The 19,486-nt window shown below is 35.3% G+C and overlaps 1 protein-coding gene across 2 annotated transcripts in view; it reads left to right on the top strand.

Moving 5' to 3' along the window:
- The window catches only part of LOC112160673 (A disintegrin and metalloproteinase with thrombospondin motifs 7), a 177,891-nt gene that overhangs the window by 96,409 nt on the left and 61,996 nt on the right, over positions 1-19,486 (top strand). The window contains exons 10-13 of one of the 2 annotated variants that reach the window (XM_024295388.2): positions 9,403-9,495; positions 10,886-11,031; positions 16,075-16,244; positions 16,319-16,452. In XM_024295388.2, the coding sequence (XP_024151156.1) occupies positions 9,403-9,495; positions 10,886-11,031; positions 16,075-16,244; positions 16,319-16,452 (543 nt within the window). Of the gene's footprint in view, positions 1-9,399; positions 9,496-10,885; positions 11,032-16,074; positions 16,245-16,318; positions 16,453-19,486 lie in introns of both variants that reach the window. The other variant, XM_024295387.2, reaches the window with a different exon arrangement.

The raw sequence follows: 19,486 nt of genomic DNA, 5'->3' as shown, positions 1-19,486 counted from the left end.
AAAAAAAAAAAAAAAAAAAACAGTCACATTTATAAACTTATTACAAATTGCCTAGAAGAGTTCACGCCTCTTGCTGTGATCTAATCACGCCCATAGAAAGAGCAATGAAAAAAGATTGGACCCACCATGAAGATGACTTTTTCTTGTGAAGCTACATCAACATCGCCAGCAGCAACTCGTATTCAAGTGACCACTTAAAAATTAAACATGTTTGTAAAAATGCTCATAAACACTTGTTTTTAGGCTTTTGAGGTAAAAATTTTTGCATACCTACACTAGTTTTTGTGATCGTTTTGGGGCTCTACGTACAAAACGCACGACCATTCAACGCATTTTGCAAGTTAATCCAGGTTGAACTTTGATCAATCAGGGACTCGGATTTCATAATAATGTATGAATGCTGTTCCTTCTCCTTCACAGAAGTGGTAAGAGTTTGAAAATTGATCATGGAGGAGAAATTAATAATGGCGGTTTGTGTTTAGCCAGAACTATATGATAGAAAGTCTTTCATGTATCACAATAGAACTGTGAAAAAAATGCCTGGAGCAAGATTCATGAGATTTACCCCACTTTGACATTTCACACTAAGGCTATTCCAACTGTAGATGGCGGACATGCGCTAGTAAACAGTAGAAAAAGAAGAAGCCCCTCCCTGCTTGTGCAGTGTGAATACCATGAGCGCTTTCTTGAGTGTGCATCACATGCTCAGTGTGTATGTAGCTTTAGATGTCAATAATACTTGGCAGAGGATCATGGCAACAACGGTGCAAATTCATTTGGAAAAAAGATAAAAGGATAGAATGATTTTAAAAAAAAAAGTACTTGAGGAGGAAACGGGCAAAAGATGGAAAATTTCCCATATTTTTAAAATTGCAGTGTGAAGTTCACAACCTCATAAATAAGTAATTCCGGGGACACTGTTGGTTCAAAGCTGGATAAAACCAAAGCAACTGGATGTATTGAGACATGAACTCCTCCTCAGTCTGTCCACAGCTGCTGGTGTTTAATACAGAAATAGCTGCAGAATTTTATCACTGAGGAAGATTTTATTATCAAGTCGACTGCTGATGTGGGAAGCTTTGACCTCATCATTTTATCCCAAGTGTTTAATTCATGTGTTTGATGTCTGAGTTTAAAATCCTCTTAAAAAATGTTTGTGTATGTATGTGTGTGTGTTGTTAAGGACCCAATCCAATGAAAATAGTGTTTTTTGGTGTTTTTAACATGTTCTTGTGGCATTTTTCTGATGAAGGATGACTTGTATAAAAGAAAAATAAACTTAAAATTGCATTTCTGAGTATTTTTTCATTCAAATCATTGTGCACCAGGAGCAGACAAAAAAAATGCAGTTTGAAAAAGCTTGTAAAGATATCAAAGCTATAATCGAAAGGCCACAAAGTCACTGCTCTGCAGCATTCTGGTGCATGTTCCTGTAGACAAAAGGGAACATGTTCTCCCAACAGTCCTGCCCCCAACTCAGATGTGAATTTCTGATCAACTACTGCTGCTCTGCAGAAACTATGTTTTAGAAATTGACACAAGTTATGTAATCTGGACATCATGATAATTAAAAGACCACTGGGAACACTTAGAGTGGGACTGAACATAATACGGATGATCCAGTAAAACAGAACTGGCAGAAGCTAAAGATCTGCAGCAGCAGATCAGATCAATAGATCAGTAGATCCATTGCAGGCTCAGTAATGAGAACTGAACGCGTACTGTTTAGAGCAGCCAGTGACACTTAAACTTCAGAATCTATGCAAACCTCAAATATTTGATGACAGCACATCTCCATCCTTCTTCTTAACCTAAAAACAGTTTCATCTTCTGTTGAGTTGATGCTCTGGTGGAGATCTGCTGAAGCTCAGAGGACCATACCTCTTCAGTTTATATGTAGAATACAACTTTAGGCTTGAATGAAACAGTTTTTCAGAATACATTACAACTGTTGCTAAAGTTGTGTTCTTGAAGCATATAATGGGCTTAAACGTAAAATAAAACAATTTTAACAAAAGCAAATACTATTGAAACACACAAAGGGAAGTTATGCAGTGTCTGTAGAGACAGATTTTTACTTAATTAAAATGTAATTTGATAAAAACTAATATTTCTAAATGTAACTAATTAAAGAGATTTGAATAATTGAGCCAATGTTTTACTTTTTACAGTGTTGTGTTTATGTAGGGCACATGTGTCAAAATCAAGGCCGAGGGCCAGATCCGGCCCTCCAGATAATTTTATTTTATTGTTATTAATGGCCCAATGTTATCTTGCAATTTTTTATAACTTGTATAATTTTGACAAAGTATGTATTTATGGAGCGTAAAATATTGTGAGGTATTTAAGGTTTAAGTTGAGTTATTCTGGAATAATATTTCTGCCTTTTTATTATTCATAATTATGTTATAAAAGATTTTTAGATTATTTAGAAAAAGATTTTTAGGCTATTTTGGAGTTTAGCCAACATTCCAGCTACATGCTAGCTGTTTTGGCTAATTTACGCTTTTTTAAGTTTTTTAGGATCTGTTGGAGCTAGGCTAATATTTACACGCTAGATGATTTGGCAAATTTAGACTTTTCTTTAGTTTTTTAGGCTATTTTGAAGTTTAGCTATTTTTTCAGCTACAGTACATGCAGGCTGTTTTGGCTAACCAGGTTTTTTTTTTTGTTTGTTTAAGTTTTTGTTTTGTTTTTTTAGGGAAATTTGGCATTTAGCTATTATTTTATCTGGTTATCAGTTGCAGCATTATTAGCATCAGCGTTTTCAGCGATTAACGTAAGCATTTTTTCTGCTATCAGCTTCAGCGTTTTTAGCCATCAGTTTCACCATTTTCAGCTATTAGCACTAGCATTATCGCAGGTAATGCTATTTATCTAGTTCATAATTATTTTAAAAAGTTACGGTTTTAAATTTTTTACATTTTGTTCAAAAGTGTTTAATAAATGTTTAGCTTGTTTGGCCCGTGACCTAAGGTGTGTTTTGGATTTTAGCCCCTTGTGCGATTGAGTTTGACACCCCTGATGCAGGGCCCCAAACGAACCTCTATACTGACGTAGTGTTTTACTAGGTATCTATGTGCACTTACCTAAAACAAGTTTACTTTTGTCACTGATGCTTTTGTTGCTGCTTGTAATTGATGTTATGCTTTTATCTGAAACATGATAAAACTATTCTGTTAGTGTTCCAGTTTTATTGAAGTAACACACACAGATTTTCATTGTTTGTTTTTAAGTGTAATGCAAGGAGTCAACCTGTTGCTTCTTTATTAACACTGCTTTCATGTAAATAATAAAGCTTTAGGGGATATGAAGAAAATAAAACAAAACAAATATTTGTCTTAAATTAATAGGCATAAAGAATTTGCAATATTAGGCACCCGCAGGTCTATTTGGCTTAATAAGTTAAAAAACAAACTCTTGCTAACCAATTATGCTCCAGTTTTTGTTTTTTTTTTTTATTTTCAAAGATTATATATATATATATATATAAAGTAGTTTTAACTTAGTCAAACAACATGATATAATCGGTCTTTAGACCATGCCACAGCACTGACGCTGCACATCGGTTGTTAAATGACATCAGTGTCAAGATAAACATCCGCCGATATAACGGATAGCCACAGGATCCTTCCCATCAGACCCTAAATCCTAGAGTCACAGGTTAGTCCGTTTTCATTAGTGATCATACAACTGAGACTCTCCGTCTTCATTTTTAATCTGCACATGCTCTCTCTGGGTCAGATCCAGCAGTCTGACAGCGTCTCACATCACATCACAGATATGAAGACACCCTGTCATCAGATCTATCTCCTGGAACAATCGAATTCTTTGATGCAGTCAAATCTTCACAAACATTTTAACTAAAGCTGTAAAGGAATTAAGAAAAGTTTATTTGTGTCAATATCAAATCAAACCAGAGGTTTAGCACACTAATCCCCGCCACAGTTACACTTTTTTGGCTGAGACTTAATGAAACTTTCTTATACTCAGATAGAATACAAGATTTTAATCAAATTCATGCCTCCATCCACAACTTGATGGGCTAGTGTTTCAATATTCTGTCTGCTCCTAACACTGCTGCCAAATCTTTCTCCCTTGACACTTGAATTTATTTCAAGCTATGAAAAAAAGGCATTCATGTCTTGCTTTCATGCATGTTAAATGAAGGTAATTTTAAACCTGAAGTGGTTTGATGCATATCTACATTAATAGGTGTCAAAGGGTTAACCTGCACTAGAGTTCCTGCTCTGTCTACCGATTACATATTAATTAATGTTTTAATTGCTAGAGAAAATTTTCAGTCACTTCTCACTATTAGGCTACAATAACTGTGTGATAAGCTCATGGTGTCTCTAAAGACAGCAATCAGCTGGTAGAATGTTTAGCCATATGTAGCCTGGATACAGAACCAGCTTCCCTCCAACTTCATGTTGGTTTGAATTAAAACTTTAAGCTCTTTTGTGAAGACTTTGTTTGACACTAACTGCAGCCTCTCTTTTTTTAATGTCTCTATTAGCTTTTGTTTCTTAATACTGATGTTTGAACACTTTTTTCTTTGTGTTGATTTGAGGTCCCCTGTACTTTTTGTGTCACGCTGAAGTACTTTGAAATGTTTTTGTGGATGAAATGCACTGAGCAAAAACTGCTGCCCTGCCATGACAAAGCTGCACCTGCTGTTTCGTAGCCAAACGTTAGAATTCTAGGAAAATAATTAGAAACTCCAACAGCTGGTTGTCCGTCTTTACTTTCTACACGAAGAAAAACAGTTATTTTAAATTACTCCTACACACACTTTAGTTTGCAGCCTCTGTTAACAATCTCCTTTTGACATCACTAAAACTAGACATATTTTGAGGCTATACCTACACGAAATAAATGTGGCTGTAAAATTATTTTTGTTGTTGAAATAAAAAAAGAGAAAAGAATAGATACTTTTTAAAACCAAAAGTCATTTTATGTTTTTTTTTTTATAAAAACATAAGAATTAGAAGTTGCTCTTTCACTTATAAGTCTATTTCAAAAATGTTGTTGAATAGACTACAATAATGTTTTTTTTGTATATTTGCTTTAACTTTTATTAACTTTGTGGCCCCCTCCTAATACTTTTCTGCATCCAGCTACAGACACACCACTGCCGCTCACATTACACTTCTGATAAGCCAATTAGAATCAGATCCTGCATCTGCAGCAGGGTTCGAACACATTGATTACTGATCCACACAGAGGGACGTCCTCTGGGGCGTAGTTAGCCACTTAAGAGAACAAAAAGAAGAAATTAGTATCAATCAGGGCCACTCTGTTCCGTAAGAGAGACATTGGTTTGGTCCAGCACGCTGAATGTAAACTAATTCTCTGTACAACCTAAATTGTTGAATCTGGAACTTTATTACATATTGTTAATATTTTAACTTATTTCTTGATTTTGTTGAGCTCAATCGTCGCCTGAATAAGAGCGGAAATTATGTCCTGTATAAGGTGGGCAATAAGATGTTCTAAATAAGACAAAATAGTCTGTCAGTCATTCAGACTTTATTAACTGTGTTCACTGTAATTATTGAACTCCTATGTGACAAGCATTGACATAAGCAGAGATGGACAAAACAAGGCTGTTACCTCGGGTTCTAACAAAATGAAATCAATTCAGTAGACATTTTTCCGATGTAAGATATCGTCCAATTTTACCATTTTGGGACCAGACAGCGTTAGAGATTGGTCCAAGAATCTGTCAATCAAGTGCTTCAAATGTTGGAGGTGGGGCTAGTGGTAAAAAAAATATATCATGAAAAAAAATTAGGTTTAGCAAGAACATGTTGAAAAGAGACACCACAGCAAGAATAGTTTTTCTGACAGACAGAATGACTGGGTAACAGCTGCTTATTTCTCTATAGAAGTCTATGGGATTTTGGCCATGTGGGACCAGTGGGTACTTCCTGTTTGTAACATGGGGGGGGGGTGATCAGTCGGACACCACTATACGTTTGCCATGTTAGCGCATTTACAAAACACCAAACCTTGTTTGCAACTTGTTGCGACTCTTATTATGATGGTGTCATGTAACTCATCAATGAACTCAACCTAGACCGAATTAATCCAAATATGAGGCGCTGTGGATTATAAATCGACTGTCATTTAAAATATTGATAGATAAAGAAACAAAATCCAGACTTTTTCAGTGCCAAAAAAAATGATATATTACTTTTTTTTCAAATGTATAATTTCTTCTTTGAATGAGTGTCTTCTCAGTTCTTTGCACTTTTATATCTAATCAAGGGTTACAGATATGAATTGGATTTTTAATACTGAGCAGGACTCCTTACCATTCTACAGAGTTGGGAAACAAAAACGAGGAAGACAGAGGTACTTTCTTCACAAAAGATAAAAGGTGTGATGCTTTTTGTCCTGAATGTGAAAATCGATCCTTTCTGTAAGCTGATCATTTCTTTATGAAGAGATGATTTTGTGAGAGGTGAAGTACAATGAGGGCTTTGTGAGTGTCAGTACGCTTCATCTGTCAATATCACATTCACTTTCTTCAAGCCCTGATGAGAAAAAGCAAAACACTGCAAATAAAGAGATGTTGAAGAAAGTCCCTCATTGAAAGACCTGGACTTAATGAAAGCCAGAGCTGTGAGTACCTAAAAAAAAGTATCTGCAGAGATAGCACTTAAAAAGTGACTTTATTTTTTTAATAAAATGTGTAAAAACAAGGTTGCTCCATTCTTTGGTAGTCACACAAATACATTAAAGACTAATATCTTTTCTTGAGCATAATTGTAGTCATTTTCATAAATGGAAGAGCTCTTATCAGCTTCAATTAAAAGTTATTATGCATTTTTTTGTTCATTTGTTTTTCACATTTTTATATTTTTCTAGAAAGAATAAAAACAATTATTTTGAAATTTAAAAACTTGTCTTGAGGGGGCACTAACTAACTTAAAACCTCTCAGTGACACATAGGTTAATCTGTGAATAAGGAAATAGTTTTATAGTGCATAAACTGAATCTTTCTGTCTTGCAGAAAAATTTGTTTTTCAATAGCAAGTTTGAGAAAACATGTCTTAGTGAAGTGTTTTTGAAACTTTTCTTTTACCAAAGATACACTTTTTCATGACAAAAATCATAAGGTATACCTGTAGCTGGAAATGTAAAACAGGAGAAACCTTTAAGATCTTGTAGTTGTGACATAGTAGATATAGTCGGCAGGCACAAGCTCCCTGTTCTGCTTAGTTCTGATACATCCACTTGCAGACGACTAGATTATGTATGTCTTTGTTTTCCTCGTCTGAGCTGGTATCTGGCTCAAAACTGTACAGCTGGATTCGGGGTGTGTATTGGCATGAGTCTGACGATACGATACGTGTATCCCGATACGTGTGTTACAATACAATACGTATCACAATTAGAGCAAGGCCATATGGCCAAAATCTACAATTTTTTTCTTTACAAATTTGATTTTAATAGATTTTTTTCCCTCCCTATTTTTACTTCCTTTAACAAAAATTACAACTGGCTGAATATTTTTTAACAACTAAATTGGCTCAAAGACAAAGTGCAACTAAATAGAAGCTGTAAAAATGTTTGTAGAACATTATAGCAGGTGTTTTGTTGAGCTACCGCTATCTAAAGCATCCTATAAAGATAAATAATTCTGCAGAGCAATTGTGGTGACAACAGCCATCAAACTGATTTTGCTGTGTGGTTTGATGCTTCAAGTTTGAAGTCACAAAAAATCTAAACAATTTTTTTAATTTAACAAATTATTACATTATTTTACCAAGAAATTTACATGAGTGTTATTTTAAAAATATTGTGTTTTCAGCTCAACACCAGCTCTGTGATGTCACAAAGAGACTTCTAATAGTACAACGTGGATTCATGTCTAGTATTACATTTATAAAATACAGTTTTTATAAATGTCCTATGAATTAATTATGAATCAAAACATTGCCTGACTTTGAACTGATCCTGCGTGTGTTTACATAGACAGGAACAGCTCATTAGCATTAGCGGCTAATATCGTAGCATGCTAGCGTCAGTATGTAGCGCTGTCTTCAGATCATCACTTTTATTACACGTTCTGTTGCAGCTGCAGACCAGCAGCAAATCCCTGCCTGTTCCACTGCTGCATCAGTCTAAACCTAAACTAAAGCTAAAGGCTACACGAAGACTGTTAGCACAAAGACGATTAGCAAAGGAAAACAAAAAAAAGACCCTGAAAGAAGCTCATGTTTAGTTAATTAAATATCGTAATGCCAGCATTATAAATTGATAAAAGTATCACCACACATAATATTACGATATATCGCCAAATTGATTTTTCCCTACACCCCTAAGCTGGATGGCTCCAATATTGCTCTCCATTTTTGTTGTGCTGGTAATGTTAGTTTGGGGTTTTGAGTGGCTGTAAGCTTGTAGAAGAGCACATAAACAAATGGATGATGGACAGTACTCTGTGCCAACGGTCATGCCCACAACTCAGAGGACAATTTCTAATGAACTTCTGCCGCTCTGCAGAAGGTTTGTCCTTAAAAAACAACACAGGTTTTTGGGTAAAAACAGCATGAATGTAATTAAGACTACTTTTACAAAAGATTAAAAGATGGTCAGAGTGGAACTTTAAGGGGTTGAACTTTTTCCAAAATGAAAGCATTTGGCCAAAGATGAAGGAAAATTGCGGTACAGTCATTCTTATTAAAGTGTCTTGAATAGAAATCCAATTAACACAAGGAGAAAAGTATAACGCCTAAATGCAAAGTGTGAAACCTGAGGCTGCACTCTAGTGTAACACATCACACTGGTTGAAAAACACAAAATGATTTTTTTTCTCAAAATAAGAATTCTTGGTAATACCCATTTTTCTAACCCCCTTTAGCAGATTTTTTGCTTATTTACAAAAATCCTTCGAATGAGTAAACATCTTTTACTTGTTTCGTCAGGGTCTTTTTTTCCTGTGTAATTTCTGAGATTTCATGTGGATGGGAGTTTTGCTCCACAGTGGTCAGTTTATCAAGTAAGATTTCACCACAACATCTGGAGGAGAGGGCCTTTAAAGGAATTATGGGTTTTTTTAAGCTTTAAGGGCAAAACAAATGTGATGTAAATCCTTCATGATGGTTGGTTTCATATTTCCCTTGTCAAAAACAAGGTTGACAGAGTTATGGACATTGTAGGAATGCTGGTACCCTCAGCCTTTTACCAGCCCTTATAAAAAAGCAGGCCTGGAGATTGTTTAGATAAGATCCTGGGGGTGTAAGACCACCTCCCTTCACTCTATTCCAATTTTTTCCCTCTATAGGAGTTCAGGAGTGCCACTGACTTTCTCAAGTCTTGTATTCTGTAATTCACTAAACAGAACTGTGTTGAACAAGTTGAAAAATTAACCACTTTGTACTTCAGCAGAATATCTGCAGCACTCTGTGGTGCACCGTGGGAAACACCTGCCATTCAAAGCTGGACGGAGCTGTGGACGGAACGAGCTGTGGAGAGCAGAAAGTGAGTTGGCTGTGACGGGAAATACTTTCGAAGCTGTTCATCTTTTTTTTTTGTCTTTTTTGTCACTTTTATGAAAAAACAAAAGAAGAAAACAATTTCTCAATTCAGTGAACTGTGTCATTTTGTAAGAAACATCTGATAATGCATACAGATTAAGCAGCAGTCAGGCAAAATGATGGCAATAATTAATATGACAGCTGAATTCTACTATGAAACAGAGTCATGTTGAAAGGCTTGTTTTTCTCAGGATAACTATCTCATTAGGCTGGATTAGCAGGAGAAGGTCACTTTTGCTAAATAAGCCGCTCATAATCTAACTTCACAATTCTCGTTTTTAACAATTAGGCAAACAAATGAGCTAAGGAGCACCTGTGTCTCAAAGCTTGAAATCCTACATCCCATCTCACAAGATCCCGTCTGTACTGTTTTTTTCCAGCAAAGGTCAACGTCTCCCTACAGCTTCTGGCAGTGTTGCAAGTCTCCTCATGAAGAAAAGAACACATTTTCTTTGCAAAAAGAAATAAACAAAACATTTTTAAGTAGGCTTATTGCATAAAATGCTGCATTTTTTTTTTGGACTGTAATTTGCAGATGCCAAAAAAATGCAGAATAAAAGAGAAAAAAAAAAAGTTAAGTCTCACTTTTGGGAGAAATGTATGTAACAAAATACGGACTTTTTATCTTGAAAGACTAAACTTACATCATATATCATAGACAACAACAACAGACTGAGGCTATATCCTTATAGCCAAAACTATATAGTGCCCTATAGTGAGTAGTGAAGGAATTTCAACATACCCTGAATATGTGCATGTTCATATTTAGTACTAGGGGTGTGCTGAAATATCAATATTGCAATATATCATGATATTTAGTCCTGTAATTCATTCTCAATGGGTTCTCACCAAGTATAGATCTTTTATTTTAGTTTGAAGAGGCTGTAAAACGTTATATTTGTCATCCTTTGGTGAGACGTTTCTATATGGAGGTAATATAGTTTCAAAGTGGGCAGAGAATGTGGGCCCCAATTGGGTTTGTCTGCAGTTTCCGTGGTGGCCCCAGCTGTGTTTGCCCACATTAGCTTAAGTGGCTATGCTAGCCAGTCGCCCGGTGGACAGCGTAGCGAGTTCCGCTGCCCAGAGTCCGACAAAGCAAGGAAGTGCTGCTGCCCAGGAGTCAGCAGAGCTAGCAGGGTCGCTGTCCAGGCTTCCAGTCCCTAGGCAGCACAAAATCAGGACTACTACTCAAAAAAATAAAGTTATCCTGAAAGAAAAATGTAATATTTCAAATGTAATGAAAAATATTGTAAAATAGGACATCTAAAGTGTGGTGTGTAGGATTTATTTTTATTTTTTTATCAGTGACATAAGCAGTGATGTGCTTGTCTCAGTGGTGTATAGGTGGGCAGTGTGTTGCAGTTGGATACCAGCCTGGGAGCATAGATGGTGGCTGGGCGTCGTGGAGCGAGTGGTCAGCGTGCACAAGGACGTGTGGAGCCGGAGTACAGAGTGCTGGAAGAGAGTGTGATAATCCAGTGTAAGTTTATGTGTTGCTTTGTTTGTCTTAGATTATTCGGTTTTGAAGAAGAAGAATACACAACATTTAACCATTTTCATCTGAAGTCACTGAATAGGTACATGTAAAAATACTTTCAATCGCCATTTTATTCTGAGTTATATAAGTATAAATATATATATAATATAAGTATAAATATATAAGTATATAAGTATAAATAAGTATATAAGTATAAATATGCAAACTGAGATGTTTTTAACTGTTAAATACTATCCATTATTGCGGATTATCACAGAAGAAATATGTTACTGGTAACAATCTAATCCTTAAAAGTTAATTTCCCATTTTGAGATTAAGAATGTGCCAATATTTTTCCAACTATGCATGCTTTTGTTTTTAAATGTAGCAGCAGAACATTTAGGTTTCTTTGATAACATCAATCTCTACATGCTTTTGACTGATGTGCTCCGTTTACTGAAGTAAGCGGCACAGTCCGGTCGGCACGCTGCTCCAGCCTGTAGTGCAGACAGCACTCTGCATGCTGAGCACACCGCTCTCTCTGTGTTTGCAGCAGCTGGCAGCCCACAGTTGATCACAGAGGGTGTAAAAAGCTTGAATTGTCGCTACAAAATCAATGGCTAACACCTGATTCAGGTCTTTGAATTTTGTAATTTTACACAACAACAGTGTCTAAATAAAAACTTTTACTTCTTGTAAAAATGCTCATCCAGTAAGCAGTGTATGTGTATATGTGTTCCCTTTTGAGCAAAAAACACATTAACCCCACTAATTTGATTTGAAATTATCAAAAAAGTTTTTGTGTTATTTTTGTCAATTTCATTTTTTTCATGATAAAACCAGAAAGCAGAGAAGAGGTGCATCGAGTGTATTAAATTGAAACAAATACTGTGACTAGATAAATCTTCCTGCTTCTAACTGTTCATATTTGTACTATTAATTTTACCCATAATTCTGATGTACTATTACTACATAGGTCACGTCATAGAGCTTAACAATAAACATGAATGGTAGCCTTTTGGATCGGTTCTGAATCAAATCAAAAACATTATTTCATTCAGTTTAGTGATGATAATTTAAAAAACTGTCACATCCTAGTTTCTGCAAAGTATCAGTAGATCTTAGGAAATCCACCTCTGTGGGTGGGACCATTGTAGCACAGTAAGCTCACCCCTATTTCCCATCACCCGTCTGTTAACTCTCTTTCCTGCTTACAGCTCTTCACATCCTTAACCTAATATTACTGGTGAAACAAAAATGGCGAGCAATATTGGAGATATCCAGCCATACAGTTTTGAGCCAGATGTCACCTCAGACCAGGAAAACAAAGGTGTACACGGTGCAGCATCCCTGGTCTTACACTGATGGTTCACAACCTTTCATTTTACCGAGTGTTTGTGAACACACTGTAAGGAACATGGATGTATTTGTCTTTAAGTAGATGCATCAGAATGGAGCAGAGTGTGGAGTTTGTGGCTTTTTGTTGGTTCTACGTGAAACCTGCAAGCTTTTTCCAATCTCATTTTTGATGTGCTTGAGTCCCAACAATTTGAATGAAGAATGTGTTAAAAACACTATTTTTTAATCTGAGTGGGGCCTTAACAACACACACAAACAAGCATTTTTTCAAGTGAATTTTGACATCAAACACATGAATTAAACACTTGGAATCAAATGAGGTCAAAGCTGATATTGACCTGATAATAAAATCTTCCTCAGTGATAAAATTCTGCAGCTATTTCTGCATTGAACAACAGCAGCTGTGGACAGACTGAGGGACAGTCTTAAAACACCACATCACTTTGGATTTATCCAGCTTTGAACCAACAGTGTCCCCAGAATTACGTATTTATGAGGTTGTGAACTTCACACTGTATTTTAAAAAATTTGTCAAATTTTTCACTCGTTTCCTCTTTAAGTACTTTTTTTTTCAAATCTTCCTCTTTTTCTTTTTTTTCAAATGAGTATATGTCAAACACGATTCTCATCTGAGTGGGTCTTTAAATAACAACAGCTTTTCTTTGACTTATTGGTCACAACTGATGTAAATTCAGTAAAAAATACTTTGTCAAACAAGAAATGACAGATAAAACCAAGTGTGGATCTACAGCTGAAACCCTCTATCTGAACCACCTGTTCTGCCACAACACCTACGCAGTCACAAGCTGAGCATCTCCACGGCGCATTGCGGCGGTAATTCATGCAAAGGGAGCCTCAACCAATGAGTGACAGCTTCAGATGTTCTTATAAACTTCAACATATGTGTGGTGTTAAAACTCTGGATTATTCTTAAGATTCATTTTAGTTTTCTACAAAACTTGAATGTAACTGCTTATTAGTCTCACTTATTACGATACAAAAAATAGAACTTCTTGTGCACATTAGACAGAAGTAAGTGAAAAATTTTTATAGTACATGAGTTCAACATTTCAAATTATTTTTGCTGTTTACCTAATATGCTCAATTTGAATTCCAAAGCACACACCTACCCACAAAAAAGATCATACTTGGGCAAAGATGCATGAAAGTTGGTACAGCTTTTTTTAGTGCCCAAAGCCTCGCTTTAGTTTTCTTCTAACACTTTGCAGCAGAATGCGCTCAGCTTCACGCAAACACACCTCAGAGTTATTAATCCATAGAAAATGACTGAAACCAAGAAAATTAGTAGACAGAGGAAAAAAGGGTTCAAACGATGTTAGAAGAAAGCAAAACGCTGCGGTTTATAGTTTCCGTGTTTGTGTTCTCAAACATATTAGAAAGGAAGACACAGCTGTGAACACAAATCCAGATAAAGGCGTCTGGATGAAACCAAAGCTTTTATTTATTGCGGTGCGCTCATAAGCTCTGCTGAACTGACTGAAGTCATTTTTCCAAACTGCTTTGACTTTCCCTTTTTCAGAAGTCACTTGTTTTATTTTTACGATATTTATGATCTGTCATGTCAGTAAAATGTATATTTAAGCGTAACAGTATAAGCAAAGACATGGCAGCAGTATGTCTTTGTTTTAGGTGATTAAATCCTAATTCTATTTCTCAGTTGTTTGTTTTTGCTTCTCATGTTATTTTAAATGTTAATAAAAAGTTTCCTTTTTCCCTTTTATGCAAATATTTGACAAAATGTTAAAGCTGCAGGACATTATTAGCTTTGTATGTCAAACTGAGAAGTAAATGGGGATTTCTCCACAGTATTCACATTCTTTTGAAATCCTGTTTTCATGGGTTCTATTTCCTAAAATCCAATACATAAATAAAAATGGAAATAAAAAATAATCAATTAGTGATGATAATAATTAAGTATTCTATATTAAATTAAAATGTTCTACCTTGCAGGCACATTTGTTACGCATGTTTTATCAGAGACTTATATTTTGAAATCCTTGCTCCTATTTTGGCGAGTTGCATTAACCGGACATGCCGGTATGAGAAAATGCCGGTTAATGCTGGGAGCTGATGTCCCGCCTGTCTTCCATTCAAAACCTGACAAACTTTTTCTCCTACAAAACCAACACCTTCATATATATTTAAAGTTAACACCCTAACACACAATTAATCAGATTGAAAGAATGAATTAACGCATTCATATTTATACACTCCCTCAGCTGTCCTGCCGTGCAGCTGTAAGATCAGCATAATAAAACTTTCTAAAATAAACTTAAACTTGATATTTCATTAAATTCAAAAGATAATATAGCATTTATTTGTGGTTTCTGGACAAAAGCGATCTTTTATTTTAATAAATAAGCAGGATATAAACATCGATCTGATAGCTGTTTATGCAGAGCAACACACATGCTTTGGTAGGTGGAAAAAAAAAGAAAAGAAAAACAGAATACCAAGAAAAATGTAAAATAAACCGCAGTGGTCTTAGGAGATAAATCACATTTTTCCAGACAGAACTGTTTGTTTTTGCAAAATTTTATGTCTAGTGTGTGAATACAACACGGAAAAATGACTAATTAAAGTTACTGTCACATAAGAGAGGTTCTGCTGGTTAAAATGATACCAAATAAGCAAGCAGGTAGTCTTTCAAAATGAAAATAGAGGTAAATTCAAAAGTAGACAAAAACTGAGTTTTAGACCTTAGGTTCCAAAGTAATAAAAATAGATGTTCTAAATGTACAAATTTGTGTGTGATTTCAAATTATGATTATTTTCAGATAAGTGGCTGGCAAATACTGTAACAAAAAAATAAATAATAATAATAATACTGATGTTGATTAATCACGACAAATTTTTTCCAGTCTCACAATTAATTTGTTTTTTTTTTTTATCGATTCCCAGCCCTAATATATATGTGTACATAGACATTTGAGATATATATATCTATATATATATAGATATAGATATATCTATATATATATTGCAAACCTGGGGAAAAATAATTGCAATTATTTTTTTTTTTATTTACAGTATTTGCTGACCACTTATCTGCGAATAATCACAAAGGGAAATTTACATGACAACGCGCCGGACCATGGATCAAATTGTTCGCTTTTTGTGAAAAAGTGATCTAAACCAAAAAAATAACTAAAAACAGACAGGGTATTTATTTCTCCTGTAAATAACAATGGTATCAGTGGGAAAAGAACCCAATGAAATGTTTTAATGGTGACTGCACCACTTAGGGAAAGAGTGGTGCGATTAATTAATAAATATTAACGTGTTAATCATAATTTGTTAATTACATGCGGTAACATGCACGGCCCTTATATTTTTATATATATATATATATATATATTTGTGTGTAAAAATGTATATATAGATAGACATAGATATAGATGTTGGTGTGTTTTTCATTTTAAAAATGATTTTTGTATTGTAACATGTTTTCTATTATTAGTTTGTTCATAAGTTTGGATAAATATGTGGTAAAATTTAAAAAAGTGTCAAAAGGGAAAAAATGTATGAGAGCTACTACAAGAAGCAGGAGCGCTCATTGTGCCACAGTCATGTTTTTACTGGCCCCATCAGATTCTCCCCATGCACATTTCCTACCCGTGGGTGGTTGTAACATATATTTAAATGAAATCCTTGCCTTTTCTGCAGCCCCAAGCACAGAGGGAAGTATTGTCTTGGAGAGAGACGGAGGCACAAGATCTGCAACGCTGCGCCATGCCCTCAGGGTGTTCCCACCTTCAGAGACATGCAGTGCAGTCACTTCAACGCCCTCCCCTACAAGGGCAAATTCTACAAGTGGGAGGCAGTCATCAACAAAGGTGACCTGAATTCAGCCTCTGCATCTCCTTGTTTATTTCTGTCATTGACATTTCTAACTTGTTTTTTTTTTCAGTTAACCCCTGTGAACTGCACTGCTGTCCAGCGAATGAACACTTTTCTGAAAAAATGCGAGATGCTGTCGCTGATGGCACTCCATGCTATGAGGGAAACAAAAGCAGAGACGTGTGCATCGACGGCGTCTGTCAGGTATCTCCTCGCTGCTCCATCTTTTGCTGCCATCTCTTGCATCTCTGAAAAATAACCTTCAGCGCGTTTTCTCTTCAGATGAGTGTTGAACATTTGACATTCTGCATGACAATGAGTACGCTGATAGGAAAACATTGGGGTTGGGGGGGCAGCTATCATTTTAGATAAATGAATGATCAAGCAAGCTGCTATCACCTCGGGGTAAAATGTCAGTCACTAATACAGAAAGTGTTTGTTTTCTGGGTGGACAGCAGCCACACAAAGAGGACTCTGACTTCATGACATTTTGTGACATTTGTATCAGGCCTGAGTGTTCCTCTAGTACATCTCCAGCTTTGTGTGTTAAAAGTCAACATGTGGCAAGCTCCAATTGATTTTGTTTGCACTTTCTAGCCCTTCGTGTATGATTGGGCCTTTAATTGAATAATATGTTTTATTTATTTTACCACACTAAATGTACTTTTTAGGTATTTTACAGAAAATAAAAGCCACTAAATCCAAGTGGAATGACCTCACAACAGTATGCAAATGTGATAGCCATCCCTCATTTTCTAAATTTGCCTCCGCTGTAGCCAGGCTGTGCAGTAATTTTTTAAAGTGCTCTGACGTTGTACTTTTTACAGGCTTGGTGATGTTTTCTTTGGATACCAGCCATCACCAGATGATTTAAAATTGATTCTTTATTGGGTTTTCTCTTTTGGACCACACAAAGGAGAAAACCCTTTTGTTCAGACAGAAAGGTTCATTCTTGCAGTTCTGAAGTCTTTTATGCAAGAATCATTCACAGGTCAGTTTTTTGTCTGAACAAGAAAACTCGAGGTGTCTGTCTGAAACTTCAGTGGACCTTAAAGTGAGAGACAAGACATACGTCAAAGACTGTCAGAAAACCTGACAAACCATTGCAGTGGATCACTTTAAAACAATGCAGCAATTCCCCCATCTTTGTATCGAAGTGTCATGAGTTAACACACTTCCTCACTACATTTATCTTATTTAAATTTAGCTTAAATCTATAAGCTGCAGTTGTCAACTTTGTACAAGTTAAATCAAGAATAGAAAATAGAATACAAGTCCTTATTATCATTAAGCACGTTATTTTGAAATTCAGAGCAGCTCATTTTAAAGTGAGCAGTCAATACAGACAAAAAATAGAATATTAAGCAGATGAAAAATGTCCAAGAATAAAAAAATATGCGAGAATCAAATAGTTTACAGAAAAATTGGCTGTTCAGTACAGTTCATGCTAAAGATAAAGTGAGTAACTTACCACAGGTGCCCTGTTCATGATGGGATCTCCCCCAGCTGTCGATATTTACATCAGCTAAAGAGATCCATGATTTATGAGATTTTTGTTTAAAAGAAGATGTCTTTCATCCCCCTATTCTAGAATTTAGTTGCAGTATCTACAGTCTAACCACAGGCTTTTGATTCATTTTGGAAGAAAAATATAAAAAAGGCTGCAATCTGCTTCAACAAAGTTGGCCCATTATTAAAAAAAATAGCTATAAAAGATAAATAAGTTGTATAATTATTAGGAGTATAGGGAAAAATCGATTTGTCTATATATCACAATATTTTGTTGTGATTTAAAATGCTGACAAGACAATATTGAATGAATTATTTATGAGAGTCTTTCAACGTCTTGTTTTCAACTTTAACCCCTGACTGCTAGGTGGCAGCATAGCCCACTGAGCCTCTTTGAACAGCTCTACACCGCGGCCAAAGCAGCAAGATCTCACGAGAACCAGCTCGTGTTAAATGATCCGGTTTTGGCTGTTATGAGACATTTACTACTTAGATGTTACTTGAAATGGGTACTGAAAAATTGTTCTGTACAGTCATGGGACATATCGTGATACATATCGTATCGTGATACACGTATCGGGATATGTACCGTATTGCCAAAAAGCTGTATTTCTACGAGAATAATATTTTATAATTATGGGAAAAAAATCATAATTTCACAAGAATAAAATTGTAATATTATGAGAAAAAAAGTTTTGATTTTGACAAAAATGGATGATTATTAGAATAAAATTGTAGAAACATTAGTAAAATCTCTATATTTTTAACAATGACAAAGTTAAAATTGCATAAGTTATGAGTTGAGAATTTCCAAATTAAAGTCATCCACTTTTGAGCCAAAATCTTTTTTACCAAGAAAAGTATAAACAACAACAACAAAAAAGAATATCATTGTTTAAGTATTAGAAACATAGAGCGTATTGTAAGCCAATCTTTTCGCCTTGGTTTAATTAAATTAGGACATATTAAGTCTTTTAGTCACTCAACATTGACTTATTACTATTATCAGGGTTTTGAAAGGAATTTACTAGAAACTGGGTCTCTTCAAAAGAATAATCTTGACCCATAAAGAGTTGATTTCTGGCAGTGCGCCATTTACACTGATGACAGGTTAGGTCCAAATACAATATGGCAAATAGATTCCCATGATAAACTAAAACCTTGTATGGCATCAGCATAAAATGCAGCATTAAAGTTTTAGTGTGTGTGTAATGTGGATGGAGACTTACACAAAAAAGCACGGTTGTTCTTTGTAAAATTACAACTTTTTCTCCTAATTTTACAAGTTCATTCTTGTGAATTTTTTTTACTCATTTCTCATAATTCTATGATTTTATTCTTGCATATCATGGTGGTTTTAATACTCAGCTGCAGTTTGCAATTTTGAAAATGATGCTTGGTTAAATTTTCATCGGATCTATTTTCATTTGTTTGTGCGTCAACAGGAAGCCAGTGAAGACAAGATTAAGTTCTTAAATGATCAGACGAAGGCTTTTCAGAAACTTTTGATTTACTTCTGATTGATTCTGAGTGTTTATTGTAAAAGAGAAATACAGAGTTTATATGTGAACTCAAGTACGTGTCTGTTAACATTACTTTGAGGTTTCATAGTCTTAAAAGATGACAAAGTGTTCTTGGAGAGCAGCAAAGTTACTAAGCAGTGAATGTTTAAAGGTTTCCCACTTACTTGGTTTCTAAGTACTTTGATCTTATAGTCAAGTAAAAAAAT

The sequence above is a fragment of the Oryzias melastigma genome, linkage group LG3, assembly GCF_002922805.2.
Source record: "Oryzias melastigma strain HK-1 linkage group LG3, ASM292280v2, whole genome shotgun sequence".
Taxonomy (NCBI): Eukaryota; Metazoa; Chordata; class Actinopteri; order Beloniformes; family Adrianichthyidae; genus Oryzias; species Oryzias melastigma.
This window is presented reverse-complemented; position numbering and strand designations above follow the sequence as displayed.